Source organism: Carcharhinus amblyrhynchos, chromosome 3, assembly GCF_965287045.1.
Source record: "Carcharhinus amblyrhynchos chromosome 3, sCarAmb.v2.hapA, whole genome shotgun sequence".
NCBI lineage: Eukaryota > Metazoa > Chordata > Chondrichthyes > Carcharhiniformes > Carcharhinidae > Carcharhinus > Carcharhinus amblyrhynchos.
In genome coordinates this window covers 76,069,189-76,086,914 of record NC_137326.1, presented here as the reverse complement: position 1 = coordinate 76,086,914, position 17,726 = coordinate 76,069,189, and the positions used below count along the sequence as shown (strand labels likewise).

The window sequence follows — 17,726 nt, the reverse complement described above, 5'->3', positions numbered from 1 at the left end:
CAGTCTGGTGTTTGGCAGTCAGGCACTGTGGCTGCATTAAATTGATACCAGATGACAGGAGAAAAGTTCCCTCTGTAAGTAATCATGCTTCAGGGTTTATGATGACTTGGGGCTGAATGAATCCCAACTCCCGTCCTCCCGCTGCACCTCCTACACTTTGCCACCCTCATTTGAGAAGTCTCAAGGTATATCACAGGGAAAGAAACACATGTGGACCACTCAGCTCCTTGAGTCTACCAATTAAAGTGGCTACCGTGTATCTCAACCGCATTTAACCATCTTTGCACCATGTCTCCTGACAACCTTGCCCAACAAAAATCTGTTGATCTCAGTCCCAAAATCTCTAACTGGCTCAGCACCCACAGCCTGGTAAGGGAGAAAGTTCAAGATTTCCATTTTCCTTTGTGTGAAGACGCATCAGCCATACCCACATCACCAATGGCCTGGCATCACGGGGGTTGTCATTCTGGTGACAGATGGGCCAAGCAGTCAACCCTACTCCAAATGATGGTTTTATTGGGAAACAAAATGTTCAGTCACTCAATGTGTTTACATCTGTCTCTGGACCTAACCTGCAATACATTATTAAAAGTGAAAATAAAAATAAACATAAAAATGAGAATTATATCTGAGGTTTGAAATACAAGGGAATGCAGGGGTGGCGCAGCAGAGATAGAAAAGACAGACTTGTGTTGATCTTGGACCCATCAATCCCTTGGGTATCGTAGTAGCAGTAAAAAGTCTGACAACACCAGGTTCACGTCCAACCGATTTATTTGATAGTAAACTCACTAACTTTCGAGGTTTCCCTCTTCAGGCGAATGGAGAGTTCTGGCCTCAGACAGAGCATATAAAGCACAGACAGTTTACAGATTACTGATTAGAATGCGAATCTTTACACCTAACCTGCTGTTCAAGTCCTAAAGTGGCTGACAATGTGAGTGGAAGGAGCACCGATCACAGGTTAAAGAGATGTGTATTGTCTCCAGGCAGTACAGTAAGTGAGGTTTTGCAAACCCAGGCAAGTCACGGGGGTTACAGATGGGATTCATGTCGTGCTATCTGTAACCCCCGTGACTTGCCTGGGTTTGCAAAATCTCACTTACTGTACTGCCTGGAGACAATACACATCTCTTTAACCTGTGATCGGTGCTCCTTTCCACTCACACTGTCAGCCACTTTAGGACTTGAACAGCAGGTTAGGTGTAAAGATTCGCATTCTAATCAGTAATCTGTAAACTGTCTGTGCTTTATATGCTCTGTCTGAGGCCAGAACTCTCCGTTCACCTGAAGAGGGAAACCGCGAAAGCTAGTGAGTTTACTATCAAATAAATCGGTTGGACTTAAACCTGGTGTTGTCAGACTTTTTACTGTGTTTACCCCTGTCCAACGCCAGCATATCCGCATCATATCATAGTAGCAGCATAAAGCAGCTAGGGATGAGGGATGAGGGAATACTCTATATTCAACCTATAGTCAACCATGTACTTCAATATCCGTTATACTCCATTGATGTGTTTGTTTCTTTGGGGGTGGGGGGGGGTGGGGGTCGGTGGGGAAGTTGTGCAGACCAAGATGGTGGTGAAGGAGTAGGTTACAGACCTTCAGGTTGGCATAAGGAAAATGACAAACATTCCAACAAAGGGATAGATGGAAAGGCAAAAAAGACAGTAACAATAATACTCTGCTATGAAGGAACATGGGGATTTTTGGAATACAGGTTGAGTGGGCATTAATAGCATCACCTCAGGTTCATACTAGCATAAATAAAGCTAACGGAATTCTAGGTTTCATTGGAAGACATACTTAGGACAAATGGACACAGTGCTAATAAGGCTGGTCTGGATTCAGCACATAATTGCTGTTTCCAATTCCAATTTTATTTCCACACCCAACGCAGATTTCCATTTGTTTCCAAAGCTAGTAATTCCCAGAACAGGTCACTAGTCTATTGCTAGGGACTTATAGCTTGAGGGGCATTACTCCACATCACTGTGTGGCTGACCAGGAGTCTCTCCCACTGTTACCGCCATTGATGTGCTTGAAAGGATTTACAGGTTGACACTCAACCTGTTTGACCACATTATGAACACACCTTCCTTGCCCATCAAGTCCTGGGGTGGGACTCCAACCCAGACCTTCTGGCTCAGAGGCAGGGACACTATCCATTGTGCCGCTAGACATCAGTTGCTGCTTACCATAACTTGCCTGAAGGTAATTAAGCCATAAACTTACAATTTTAGCACTAATTAGTGGCAAGTTTCCAAAAGGCATTCAGTAAGATACCACACAAAGAATAGTGATCAATGGGTTGGGAATAATATATTAGCAAAGATAGAGGGTTGCTTGAAAGGAGAGAAAACAGAAAGTAGAAACAGGTCATTTTCAGTTTGGACAGGCAGTGATGCCACAAGAATCAATGCTGACCCCTAATCTGTTTAAAAGCTATACTCATTATTTAGATGAAGGGGCTGGGTGTTACGTATCCAAGTAAAATGACATAAAATGAAGCAGGAAAGTCAACTGTGAGGAGGAAAATTGTCTGCAAAGGGAGATAGATTGGTTAAACGAGTGAGTAAATTGATGACAGATGCAGCATAATGTGTGAAAAATTAGATTTTTCTCTTTAGAAGGAAGAGTAGAAAAATAAATATTTTTTGAAATGAGAAACTATTAAATTTGATGTTCAGGATGACTTGGATGTCTTTGAACATTTAACACAAAGTTAACATGTACGTACAGTAAACAATTAGGAAGGCAAATACTAGGGCTTACCTTTACTTGTCCAGCAGATAATAAAGAAAGCAAATGGAATGCTGCCATTTATAGCTAAAGGAATAGAATATAAAAGGTATGGGAGTATTGTTGCAACTATACAAGGCATTGGTGAGATAGCACCTGGAATATTGTGTACAGTTTTGGTCCCCATATTTGAGGAAATATGTAGTGGCATTGGAAGCAGTTTAGAGGACGTTCACTAGATCGATTCCAGAGATAAGGAGTTTGTCGTATGAAGAGAGATTGAACAGTTTAGGTCTAAACTCGCTGGATTTGAAGAACGAGGGGAGATCAAATTGTGGTATACAAGATGATAAAAGGTATGGATAAAGTAGACATGGAGCAAATGCTTCCTCTTGAGGGACATTCTAGAATGAGAAGTCATTGTTTTAAATTTGCTACCCTTTATCTGAAGACTGAGTTGAGGAGAAATTACTTCTCCCAAAGGGTAGTGATGCTCTGAAATTCACTACCCCAAAGTGTGGTGGATGATGGGACAATGAGTAAATTTAAGGAGGAGCTAGATAGATTTTTAATTGGTAATGGGTTGAAGAGCTATGAGGAGAAGGCAGAAAAATAGGGATGCGTAGTATATCAGCCATGATTGAATGGCGGAGGAAACACAATGGGCCAAATGGCCTAATTCTGCTCCTGTATCTTATGAACCTATTGCAAGGGGATTAAAATACAAGAGTAAGAAAGGTTTATTGCAATTGTAAAGAGTTTTGATGAGACCATACCTGGGATGCTGTGAACAATTTTGGCCTCCGTGTCTGAGGAAGGTTATACCTGCTTTAGAGAGAGGACAATGAAGGTTCACCAGGTTGATTCCTGGGGTGTGGGGAATGTGAGGAGAGATCAAGTACAATGGACCACTTTCTGGCATATAGAAGAATGAGATGTCACCTCACAGAAACACTGAAAAGTGTGAGCAAGCATGACTGGATGGAGAGAGGCTGCTTTTTGGCTGGAAAGTTTAGAATCAGAGGGTATTGTCTCAGAATAAGGAATCATTTATTCAGGATGCAGATGAAGAGAAATTTCACACTTAAGAGTTGTGAATCTTTGGAATTCTCTACTTTGAAGGACTATAGATGCTCGGTCATTGAGGATATTCATGGGTGAAATCAAATGATTTATAGATTCTAATAGAATTAATAGATATGAAGATCAGGCAGGAAAGTGGAGTTAAGGTCGAAGGCTGACCATGATCATACTGAATGGTGGAACAAGTTCAAGCAACCTTGCTGCTCATTTCTTACCTCTTATCCCTTAGCACTTGAAATCAGCATCTAAGACATGTTTGCAGCTGGGCACTCTTAGTTGAAATGCGACCTGCCAAAGTGCTGTGTAGCTTTCTTAATGACTACAAGCAGGCATTTTAATTAGCATCCTACTGTTTAACAAGCCTCCAGACGGCCATTCCTAGCACTGTTCTCAATTCCTTTACCACATCTTGAACTAAATGTGGCTAAATCAGTGTTGCAGCTGAAGACCCTATTTTGGCCATCTTGTTGTATCCTAAAGAATTCAGCAAAAATTGCCCCTTCCCTCTTTGTTAGTGTGGGGTAATGTCAGTGTTTAAAAATTATGAAAGGGTTTTCATTTGTTGCAATATCAGGAACAAGGAACGCAACATTAAATTTAAGAGATTTGGGAGGGGGGTGCAGGGGGAGAAAAATCTTCACACAGCATCAAGAGACTGTGGAATTCATTTCAAGGTTAGTGGCTGCGGTCAACATTCAGAGTTAGATTGAATGGGTGGAGGAACACGGTGAACGTGATTGGGACTATTTGCTGGCATGATCTGACTGAATGACCTGTATCCATAACCACTATATTTTTCTAGGTATGCAAAAACAGTTTGGGAGATGGGAGACTTCAGGCCAATCAATTATAAACTGGGTAATCCAAGTTGCTCACAGTCAAAGTTGGTAAACGCAACAAATGCATGATTGTATCATGAATCAAGGATGCTGCAGGTCGGGCTCCTCTTGACCTGTTGTCTTTACAGGATCCAGAAAACATGCAGAAAATCTTTTGCATTTTTGTGCCATAGGATGTTTAACAAGGTCTGAGAGATAGATAGACCAAAATTTAGGTATTTAAATGAAAAGGAATAGTTGGGAAGAAGTTGGTTAGCACGGTTCATTGTAGACAAGTGGAATGCCTTTAATGATTTTAATTCATTCATGGGATGTGGGCGTCACTGGCTGGATCAGCAGTTCTTGTCTTTCTCTAATTGCTTTTGAACTGTGTAGATTGCCAGGCCACTTAAGAGAGCACTCAAGAGTCAACCACTTTGCTGTGGGATTGGTGTCACATATAGAGCAGGACAGGTAAGAACAGCAGACTTCCTTCAGTGAACCGGAATTACTTTTAATTCCAGATTTTATTTTACTGAATTCAAATCTGCCATGATGGGATTTGAACCCAGGTCCCCAGATTACTAGTCCATTGATAATGCCACTACGCAATTGCCTTCACTTATAACATGCAATAAATGTATTTTGTGATCCAAGAAGCTCGCACTAAATATCACCCAAAATGGATTAGCAAGTAAAGGTGATATAAAACGTAAAATGATCTTTACCAATTCTGAAGGAAAGAAATTAAGTTCACTGAAATGAATAAATAAAAGCAGAAACATGTTGAAAGGGAGATCAAAGGGAAATGGAGAAGTATAGACAAAGGCATTGGGATTGAGACCAAACATGACAGTATATTCTTCCCCAGAATTATAAATAGCAGGATGATCTCTAACAGCTTTGTGCTTCTTGGGACTATGATCACTTCAGTGTAGGACAGTGGGATGGATGGCCTGCGTCATCAGCTTGGACCAGGAGAATGTTTTTGACAGAAAGTCACACACCTATATGATGCACGTGCTCTTCAAAATGGTGTTTTTGGAGGGAATTCACAATTGGCTCCAAGTGCTGTCCAATAATAGTAGTAGTTTCAATCAATGGGTGAAACTCAATGTTTTCTAATCAAATCCAGAGTGAGCTAGAGATGTCTCTCTGTCCCTCTTCTGTTCATGTATTGTATTGAACATTTTGCTGAACCTATCAAAAAGGATGCAGGTATAAGAGGGGTGACACTCCTAGGCAATGGAGGTACAGAGGTCAAATCATCCCTGTACATGGATGATGTTACTGTCGTCTGCTCAGATCTGCTGCCAGTGCACAGACACGCACATTTGTGACCAATTCAAACTTGGCCAAAGTAAACTCGCAAGAGCAAGGCCATGTCCTTGGGAAACTGAGCCAAATGATCATGTCCTTTCACCATCAGATCAGACCACCCAAAGCTGCTGGGAATGGGATTCAGAGGGGCTAGTAATGCGCACTAAAAATTAGAAGGAACACATAGGCATGGTGGGAGAAAAATATACCCAATATCAGCTCCATCTTAATGGTCACCTTTGTGTACAGCTGCGTCAGGCTTTGTGTAACCCTTATTACCAAACACCAAGTGTAACAACATCTGATTCACGTTGTGAAGAATGGGTCTGGCCAAGTTCCCACAGAACTCTCCTCTCAGTTAGACTATGCCATACCATCTGTCCCTCATGGAAATATTTATGCCGAAAAATACCTTTGACCACAAGTCCATCAAGCAGTGGCCCACACAGAACAAACTCAAAGTCATTTGGGAAAAGGAGATGGTGGATGTTTCTAGATAGTTCTCCCAGAAAAGTGTTGATTCATTTGAAAGAAGGCCTCATTCCCAAAATTTTCAAATCAACACCAAGACATAGCTTGGCTGGTGATGAAAAAGGCCCTCTCCAGCAAATCCTTCCCACATGCTCTCAAAATTACTGCACTGAAGAAACCATTGTATACCTCCTTCTGGAATGAATCTTTGCATAGTGGAAAAAGGTGGTTGTTTATCCCAAGCAGTTCAGTAACACACAGTATGGATATGTTCCCACAGACACACCAAGGTAAGCATTAACTGCTGCTGGAGGACCATCAACTCAGTGAAAGATGCACTTTGTCTGCCTAAAGCTTGCTGATCTTCCAACGCAGAGACATCGAAGGCCAAGCTTTGCAAACCGCACAATTCAATTCTAGACTACATGCTTAGGGCATCACTAAAGCTTGGGGCTCCGAGGCTCTACGGGGAAAGGCTGCAATCCAAGGCCCTCCTGCTGTTGAACATAGAGGGGTTGGAAACCTTGTAAAGTCCTCAGGCCGCATGACGCAAAATGAATACTGCACAAGATGTAAGTGTAGTGAGGCACCTCAAAGTGTCATTTATGGGACTGAAAGAAAATGATTTGTTATTCACTCTATGTAATGTTGAAGTTCTGTAATGTACCTTTTTTAAGGGGTGGGGGAGGAGGGCAGTGGAAGAGAGCAGCCAGTGAAGCAAAAATCATAAAAGATATAAACATAACATAAATGTGGAATGAATACAACATGGGTCATGTTTTGAAGGGTTATTTCCTCCATGTACTCCAAGGAAGGCAAGCAGAGATAAATAACGTAAAAATCAATGAAATTGGTGTAAAAAAGATCAACACCCTGGACAAGTTAAGTAAATTGAATATTAACAAACAAATGGGCAGTATTTATCCCAGAGTTTTGAGATAGATAAAGAATGACGCACTATTAGAAGAGGGTCATTGACTACAAAGGTGCAAGCAGTTGGAAATAGGCTAACATGTTTTCCATCTTAAAGATCAGATTTAGGCACCTACAGACTCATTAGTTTCATGGCCATTCTGTGTCAAATAATGACATTGACTATAAGGAGTGTTTAGTCAATTGTTACTACAAAAATGATTAACGTGGATTTAGAAGGGGCGACCCAACTTCACAAACCACAACTTCTTTCTTTTTTCTAACTATTTACTATGTTAGAGGTGCTATTATCTAAGTAAGTTGTTAATGAAGCAGCATCATTTGTCTGGATGTGTGTAACTCCAACAGCACTCAAGAAGTTCAACACCCATCAGGACAAAGCAGCCCACTTGATCGGCACCCCATCCACTATCTTAAACATTCACTCCCTCTGGCACTGAACCACTATAGCTGCCATATGTACTGAAGAAGCACTGCAACAATTTGCCAAGGCTTCTTCGATTAAAATTCCCAAATTTATGACCTCTACTGCCTCAAACTGGGGAGCAGAAGCAAAGTTAGCACTACCACCTCCAATCTCTCCTGCAAGCTACCCATCATCCTGACTTATATCACCATTCCTTCATCATCACTGGGTCAAAACCCTGGAATCCCCCACCTTACAGCACTGTGGGCGTACCCACACCAAATGGACTGCAACGGTTCAAGAAAGACGCTCACCATCATCTTCTCAAGGGCAATGTGGGATGAGCAACAAACACTGGGCTTTGCCAGCAATGCTCACATCCATTGAAAGAAAAATTGCATGTACTTCAGCAAGGTGGGCATTATCCATTAAAAACCAATCGTGACTCTTCCTGATTGGCAGTTAGTGAAGGCGTTTTTTGAGGAAAAGTCCTCTCAAGACAAATAATACAAGCCATGATGGACCTTCCAGAATCCACGACATTGCTGAAGTTGGGGAGATTAGGATGAAGGCACTGATTCCCAATCCTTTCAGCCCACAGCAAATCCATGTTTAATGGGAACATGAGAGAGACAATATGATGCCCTAAATTACCCAACACGAGCCCCAGCATCTCATTGGAGATGTGGGATTGTCAATTAAAACAGTTTACCCATGTGCACTCATGGGAATTTCATCATAGATAAATTGGCAGAAACGCTGCTGTTTCAGTGAACGTATGATTGCAAAGCGGGAGAAGTCTTTAAGAAATTCCTAGAGAGTAGCTTTGCTGCTGACATCTCAGAAAGACACAGCCATGTACATCACCTCAGATGGACACAGTCCTGCACTTCACTCCAGGCACATCACCCTGTTCTCCCCAGACATGCATGTACAATAGTTTAAGGCTGAATAATGCATTCAAGGACCAGCCCGGTTCCAATGGTCCAACCCAGTTAGAGATCAGTAACCCTTTGTTTCAACAAAGTTTAAAATCCCAGTTACGCACCAGAAGAATAAACCACACGATTGCAAAGTTTTAAACAAATAAACTTTACCATACAAAGTGAAAAGTGTAAAACAATCTACAATACCCATTTTACACTCAACATTCAGAATTAACATAAAGTCCATATGAAGTAACATGCAAACTATGGTCAAACTACCACACTGCACATTTAGTGGCAGATGAAACCAAGACAGATCCCATGGAACACTCAGCAACCCACCCAGTTGTTAGTGACTGGAGTCAAAATATCTTGTTAAAACTCCATCTCCCACACAAAGGATTTCAACTTTTCACTTTCAAAGATATAAACTGAATTCCCTCAGAAGCCACTCTGACTCAAACGGCCTGAACAACTGTTCACTTCCCAATTGTTCAATCTCTTCTCCTGAGCTTCCATTCCACAAAAGTTCAAAAAGCTAAACTCCTGCCTCTAATTGCCAGTACAGAACTAGCTCTTTCAGAGACAGCCATCTTCACTAAAGTAGGCATTGGCCCTGTGTTTCTTCAAACTCCATTAGTTGCAGCAAGTTATAAATGGCTCTCAAGGTTTTTCTAAACCCTAACTGTCTCAAGTGTGGAACCAGCAACTTTCTGCCACTTTCTCAGCTCCCCACTCTTTTCCTGAGTTCCAATTATATCAACTGGTTCCCAAGGACAGGGATCTGCAAACTGCTTAAGGTCCAAACCGCAACTAACAGCTGCAACAAATGGCTCCCAGCCCTAGATAAAAGCAAATTACTGCGAATGCTGGAATCTGCTTTGACAAAGGGTCACTTGGACGCATCTCTTCCTCCAGATGCTGCCAGACCTGCTGAGAATTTCCGGCATTTTCTCTTTTGCTCCCAGTCCGAATTGCATGGGCCCTGCTAACTGCACCACATTTTTGGTACAGAGCCTCTTGCTCTGCTATAGTACACTCAGATTAATTATCAGAATTTTTTTAAACTCCACGCATCTTCATGACGACTCAGCTTTTCTGGGTTCACTGAATGTTTTTAAGTTAATTTAGCACTAACTCCAAAAACAAAACAGCTCTCAGAACTGCACTTTTTGCAAGCAATCTAAACATCAGTTCTCCAGTTCTTTAGTTCAACAAGCCTACCTGCTGTTTTACGAGTCCTTCTCTTCATTGCTGACTCTATTAAACCAATATAGGTAAACCTCTGAACCACCATTTTCTTTTATGGCTTTTGGCAATCTCAAAAGCCCAGCATTTTAGTTACTGTATCTTCACAACAACATTATTTCCAAATTCAACATTACCTGTAAAATATTATGAACCATGAATCACACGTTCATCAGAGACATCATTCCCGTATGGATCTCCAGGGACAGGTCACACTGCTACAGTAAGGCAACCTCTGCTTGATTCTTGAGTCCAGCATCAATCGTGAATAGCCTGAATCTGAATCTAACACACACTGGGAGCTCAGTTATACCCTCAGGATAACAGAGAAACGCTCCACTTCAAAGTCACCTTAACCTAAATAAATCTTGCCAGAATAGCCAGCCAGCAAAAAGATTTAACCAGAACATTGCTCTTTCTCTGTATTTTCAGTTTGGTGAATGCAACACTGTATGATAGCGTGGGGCAACATCTTCCGTCCATAAGACCATAAGAGCAGATGGAGGCCATCCGGCATATTGTATCTGCTCCACCAGTCAATGAGATTGTGAATAATCTGACGTGATAATCCTCAACTCCAATTTCCCATCTTATCCCCATAAATCTTGATTCCTTTTCTGATTAAAACTCTGGTTTATCTCAGCTTTGAATCCAATCCAATGAGAATCATAAACTTTCTGGTCAATGAATAGGGAAGTTGTATCACAAAAACAATGTACATTTCACACTGAAAGTAAACATGAAGTGCTGGATCATACCAATTGCTCCCTGTGTTACCAGCTCTCACCTGAATGAATCCATCCCACAGTAAATCAGAGCACCATTTGTCTGAACACAAACCTTAGCTGGAATTTTCTGACCATTCAAGCCCTGCCACTACTGCCAGCAAGGACAGAGAATGTGGTGGTCCACCAAATCTCTGTTTATTGCAGCAGGGCCACAGAATCTCACTGGCGTGAATGGCTGGAGAAACCCAACCCCTATTTCTGCATCTTATTTATTTCCTCCCTATTTTCTCCATTTCCTCTTTGCTCCTCAGCTGCACATGTTGACTCTCACTGAGATACAGCATCTTAAGTAACAGCTGACTCAACCCATTTGGTCTTCATGGCATGGACTATTCAACTACCTTGACATAATTATGACTGGTATTCACAAATCTGCACTTTCCAGCAGGACTCATCCTTTTCATAACCTTGGGTAGTGGAGGCTGACTGAATCACCCTCTAACACCATTCTTATCAAAACTGACAAAGAGGTGGAACCAAAGCAGACAGCTTCTTGGCAGGTACAGCATAATAGCTCATAAATTACCCACTTCAGGGCAGTGGCACTAAGTGTGCCATCTTCCAAAACTCTATGCAAACATCTCTATACGAAACAAAACATAGCTGCTCAGAATGAAATACTACATTAAACAAAACTCTTCCTATCCAACCAATGGGGCATCAAAATTAATCTGAACAGAAAAATAGAAAATCCTGCTGCTACTCTCAATGAAATGGCCATTTTACACTGCCACCTAATCACAACCACACAAAGAAGGTTTAGAGAACATTGGAGAACATCTTGATATCAAATAGCAGAGCAATGCTGAGTGCTCAGTCTTGCTAGGAAGCTATTAATATTCCTGGCTCGAATGCTTTTGAAGTTGCATAATTAGTTTTTGTCTTTCTGTTAGCTCTGCATTTTCTCAGGCCCTGGGAATGCAGACTGAACAGTACAGTGCGGAAGCAAATACTCACTCGTTGTGTTCCCTGACATCTGAATAATGCATTTGCTCTCTCGGCTGATCTCTCTGGAGTTGAAAGGCCGGACTCTCACCGCCACCTTCACTGAGGCACCGGCCATCTTGTTTCCGGCTGGCTCTCAACAGAGAGGCTGGGCTGAACTGTTGTTATCTTGGTCAGAATACAGGCCTAGAGAGGGGAAGAGATGGCAAGAGAGTAAACAAAGTTTTTCGTCCTCATTGGATTATGTAGAGATTACAATCTCTGAATTAAAATTAAGTCATTAAGACAAAAAAGACCTTGGCATAATCTTTTGTTTTAGCCCCATTGACAAAATATATTTTCCACTGACATGATTTGCCTTCCAGGAGCTTGCACAGGTGACCAATATCAGGTATGAGCTGAGACAATGGTTGCCGGTAGCTGATTGTCAATGACATGGTGAGGATTGGAATGGGCTGATGTTAATGCCATCACCAGGAAGTTAATTAATGCTGTGGGAGGGGTGGTTAAACAATCTTGTTTCATTGAGAAAGGTACAATGCCTGGATAACGTTCCTTCTGCTTGGAGAGGGCTGAGACCTGCATATCAATTTGTGCAGCTTCTAGCAAACATAGCAGCAGAGAGGGGAAACAAGCAAACAAGAAAACCAAGAGGGACATTAAGCACCAGGACTGAGAACTGCACAGAAAAACTAAGAATGAGACAGAGGGAAAAAAGCAAAGCTGACTAGGTTGTGTTGGAATGTGAGGAGTGACATAAATAAGATTGATAGGTTACGGGTGCAAGTTTCCATGTGGAGTTATGATATAATACCTAAACAGAGACCTGGCTTAAACTGATCTGAAGGGTTAAGGGAGGGAAGAAAAAGGCGGCAGTGGCATTGATTGATCAAGGGAAGTGTTAGACTTCTACTGAGGGATGATAAATTGGAAGGTTCAAACACAGAACCTACTTTGTTAAATCAAGTAACAAAAAGGGCTTGGCAGATCACTGAACATTCACTACAGAGCTCATCTAATGAGGGCCAGAGGAACAAAACAACAGATGAGTATAAGAGAAGTATAAAAGAAAATAGAGCATCAATTGTAGGGCACTTTACCCTTCAATAGGGGACTTGAATTATAATCTGGGGTTGCAGGGGCAGGGGGGCTGTAAAGCCAAGGAGGGTGAGGAATTCCTAAAATGTGTTCAACGGAACTTTCTCATCAGTATGTTTCTAGTCCACTGTTGAAGAAAACTGCCTTTGATATATTTTGGGAAATAAAGCAGGACAAGTGAAACATGCTTCAGTGAAATAACATCTGGGCAATATTGATCATAATATAAATCAGGTGTAAACTACAAAAAAGGGACAAAGAAAAATGACATAAAAAATAGAAAATTAAAGAATTAGTACTCAGTTTAGTACTCAGTCATGCTTTCTTTATTGCCCTTGCTAAATAAGCATTTTCCATCTGCCTTCATAAAATAAGAGGGTTATGTCAACATTGCTGTCAATCACACGCTGTCGGTTCTCATTCAGTTTCACAGCGAGTCAGACACTGTCCTTTCCATACTCGGGCTATGGACAGGTAGCCAAATCCATTCAAAACTGAGGGTTTTTTCCACTGAATTCAGACTTAGTGGGATCCAAGACTCAGATTTGCTGTGGACAAGCATTCATGGTCAGGCCACTGGAACCCATTACTCAGACTTGTGATTTAATTCACTGTCGATAGTTAATTGATGACACTTTAGAGTATCACTATAATGAGGCAATACTCAAGCACCCCTTGTCACTGATGCATTAAACAGTTAACTGTCTCTCCCTTTATTGCTTATGCTGATTCATCTCTCATTTTATCTGTCTTTCCCACCTTTTCCCCCTCCTGCTCAAATGGTGCTGACTCATGCACACTGACAGCATTGTCAAGAATCTTGCTTTTCATGCCTGTGAGCCCAGGAAGTATGGCAGGCTGTTGGACAATGGGCAGCTTCATGACTGATCTCATCAGGCAGCCATGCTTTACAAAATGGGCAACTCAATGCAGAATGCTGGTCGATTCTTCTCTCCCCATTTCAGGATACTCAGACCAATCCCAACAATCGCTCTACAATATAGATTAGGGATCAAGCCCATGTCTTCATTAATTTACAGCATTCCACTTTCAATCTTCAGTGCTTTACTTTGACCGTGCAACAACTTTTCAAATGCCTCAGCAAGGGGAAAGCCTTTTACAAGTGACACATTTGGCTGAATGATGAAGCAGCCGTGATTTTGATCTAACCACCCCTCCACACTCCAGCTCATACCTTGAATCTGCTGAACGCCTGCTTCTCTTGCCATCAAGGAGTGTGAGGAGACAGGTACAAATAATCCAATCTTACGTCTCTCATACTCCAGTCATGAGTTGCTGTGCTGTCTTTGTTTCAACAAGTAGGGCCAGTGCATAGTAGCAAGTGTTGAGGAGGCAATGCAATGCTCCCAACAACTGGGCACACAATGACATTGTTGCTGCCCCTCAGATATTAAATTGGAGAGCTGGTTAGCCCAGTTTGTTTGGACAGCTGGTTGGCAATGCCTACAGCACAAGTTCAATTCCCGTACCAACTGAGGTTATTCATGAAGGCCCTTGCCTGAGGGGTGATGATGCTCAGGTTAAAGTCACCACCAGTTGCCTCTTCCTCTCCCTCCCCCTCCCCCCCCACCCCACCCATACACACACACAGGAGAGTAGCTTATAGTCATCTCTGACTACTTCAATTTTACTTTTTATATTAACAAATTGCATAATGTTACAGCACTCCATCCGCCAGATAGGAGTCTTGGATTTAAAAGTACTTGAGTTGGACACAGGCAAGAAAATGACAAAACTGTCCATTGTTTTCTATTTAAAATCCAAAATGGCTGCTCAAGCTCCTACAATCCAAAATGATTCACAGACCAACCCAACACTTTGGTGTATTTGCACATTCCCTCACTTTCCAATAATGTCTGGTCACAGAGATTTGACAGCCTGTTAGGGTTTCCAACTCTGGGCTACATCACATTTATTATTATCTCCAGACACCTTGACCACACCACTGATCATTTGAGACCCATTCATTCTGAGTGGACTGCCTTTCCACACTGAATAGAAAACAAGCATGCACTCATTCTCTTCTCAGCACCAAATGGAGAGGTCATGGTGTTGGAATGAATCTCACCTCACTGTGACAGGTTGCAGGATACTCCAGCAAAAGATGGAGAGTACCCAGTTTATTTCCTTGCATTTTAGGCATCAGAATAAATAATGTCACTATGTTCTGTAATTTTCTGTGTTTTCTGTTTTCCAATATAGACAAAATATTGACTAATCATTTTCAGAGACCATGCTGGGGAAATTCAGACAAAATACAGAACCAAGAATGATCAAGCACATTCTACTGAATTGATAGCCCAATAAGCATCATCAACCTCTTCATCCCTGCCCCTTTGTTTCTCCTTTATAGTAACACAATGTTATTACTCACATACTCGTCTCTAATGATTTATCTTTTCATATCTGCAAAGTTACATCTGGTATTCTTCAGGATTCTAATCTCTACCCCAATTTCTTGTTTGCACACTACTTCTTGGCAATATCACAGCTTTCACATGTATATCAACAGCTCTGGGGATTACATTTCTGCCTTCTCTATCACTCCAAAGGCATGACTGCACTCTCACAATCAGACTCCAATAAACCAACTCATTGGCATGAGCACAGCCAAAGTCATCTTCCTTGGGCTCCGTAAGCTTCAACTACAACTTGACCAATACGCTCAGCTGCCAGCTCAGAGCTCAAATGCATCTAACCAATAATCCAGACTACTTTCCCCAATTTCTACCTGCTTCCTTCCCCACCATTGCCAAACCTCAGCCCTTGTATCCTGTGTCAACATCCCTTACAGTCTCCCAGCTACCCTCTTCCTCCCCACCAAATACAACTCATTCAGAAAACAATAGTACCTGTCCCACAATCGGTCAACGGTGATTGTTTCTGTAACAATTAAGACCCTGTCCTCAGCAACACCCCTCAATTTCTCCACTTTACCATCTTCTTCACTCCCTGCATTCAAAAACCCTCTAGAAGCCTTCTCCTGTAACATGGCTTAACATCACTTCCTTAACTTTCTCCCCTTTGCTAGCTGATGCTGCTTTTCCCTCTATTTGAGACTCTGGTTCCCCCACAGTACGTCTTCCAGTGATGGAGATTTTGATTTGACTTGTTATTGTCACATATATTAACATAATGAAAAGTATTGTTTCTTGCGTGTTATACAGACAAAGCATACTGCTCATAGCGAAGGAATCAAGAGAATGTAGAATGTAGTATTACAGTCATAGCTAGGGTGTAGAGAAAGATCAATTTAACACGAGGTAGGTCCATTCAAAAGTCTGACAGCAGCAAGGAAGCAACTGTTCTCAAGTCAGTTGGTACGTAACCTCAGACTTTTGTACCTTATTCCCCCTGATGAAAGAAGCTGGAGGACAGACTGTCTGGGGTGCGTGGAGTCCTTAGTTATGCTGGCTGCTTTGCCGAGGCAGCGGGGAGTGTAGACAGAGTCAACGGATGGGAGGCTGGTTCGCATGATGGATTAGGCTACATTCAGAAACTTTTGTAGTTCATTGCAATCTTAATGATGAAGAACATCATCCATTGTGTTCTCTGACACTACCACTATGTTAAATGGGATGGATTCTGAACAGGTCTGACAGTTCAGAACTGTATATCTTTGAAGCACAGTGGATGATCAGCAGCGGAAATATTTTCACCAGTGTCTATAACCTCATGGTCCAGTAGATCCCTCACATATCCCATTACAAGGGCACTGGTTCAGTGACATATGGAAGGAGCATGCCAGGAGCAATACCAGGCATGCCCAAAAACGGAACTAGGAAATTAGAAATAGTATGCTTTAGTCAGGGCTGTAAGCAATCCCATACAAATGTGGATTAAAGTTCTGAAGATCTGTCACATATAGTTGTGTGGACAATTAAACAACAGGAGGAGAAGCCTCCATGAACATTCTCATTTCAACAACGGCTGAAATGTGGAGCACAAGTCAAGGCTAAAGCCTTTTCAACAAACTTCAACCAAAAGTACTGAGATGTGCCATTTCGGCCTCTTCCTGAAGTCCCTGTCAATGTATCAGCAATTCCATGCTTTGACAATTACAATGTTAAGGCAATTGCATTGTTAAAGACAGGTGATGATCATTGGCTCAAACTCTAAAAGAATATAAATGGACACAGCTGGGGTGGGTGAGTTATTATTGTTAATGCCACTCTAGTGCATGGAGGAGAAGCTGGCTAAAGGTAATAGAGAAGTTGCTGTATTATTACTCTACCATACACTATTAATGGAATTAGCAGTTCCCACCATCACAGATGCTAATCTTCAGCCAATTTGATTCACTCCAACTGCTATCAAGGAAAGTCTAAGCACGAAAAGAGAAAATCTCAGCAGGTCTGGCAGCATCTGTAAGGAGAGAAAAGAACTGACGTTTCAAGCCCAAGTGACTCTTTGTCAAAGTCTGAGCCCCGTGGATATTTCTTACGTGGTGAAAAACTGCAGCAGGCGACTGTGCAGAGGGACCTCGGGGTCCTTGTGCATGAGTCGCAAAAACCCAGCCTGCAGGTGCAGCAAGTGGTCAGGAAGGCTAATGGGATGCTGGCCTTCATAGCGAGGGGGATTGAATATAAAAGTAGGGAGGTCTTGCTGCGGCTGTATAGGGCATTGATGAGGCCGCAGCTGGAGTACTGTGTGCAGTTTTGGTCGCTGCACTTACACAAGGATATTTTGGCCTTGGAGGGAGTGCAGAGGAGGTTTACTAGGCTGATACCGGAGTTGAGGGGGTTGAGCTATGAGGAGAGGCTGAATAAACTAGGCTTGTACTCGTTAGAGTTTAGAAGAATGAGGGGAGATCTCATTGAGACATAAGATGATGAATGGGATGGATAGGATAGAGGTGGAGAGACTCTTCCCGCTCAAAGGGCAGTAGGACTAGGGGACACAGCCTCAAGATAAAGGGGGGGGGCGG

General features: G+C 42.1%; 1 protein-coding gene across 28 annotated transcripts in view; it reads right to left on the bottom strand.

The window, feature by feature from the left end:
- kif1aa (kinesin family member 1Aa) overlaps positions 1–17,726 on the bottom strand; it is a 291,200-nt gene that overhangs the window by 261,631 nt on the left and 11,843 nt on the right. For all 28 annotated transcript variants that reach the window (XM_080185350.1, XM_080185352.1, XM_080185353.1 and 25 more), the window contains exon 2: positions 11,693–11,866. In XM_080185350.1, the coding sequence (XP_080041476.1) occupies positions 11,693–11,798 (106 nt within the window). In that variant the 5' untranslated portion in view covers positions 11,799–11,866. The remainder of the gene's footprint in view (positions 1–11,692; positions 11,867–17,726) is intronic.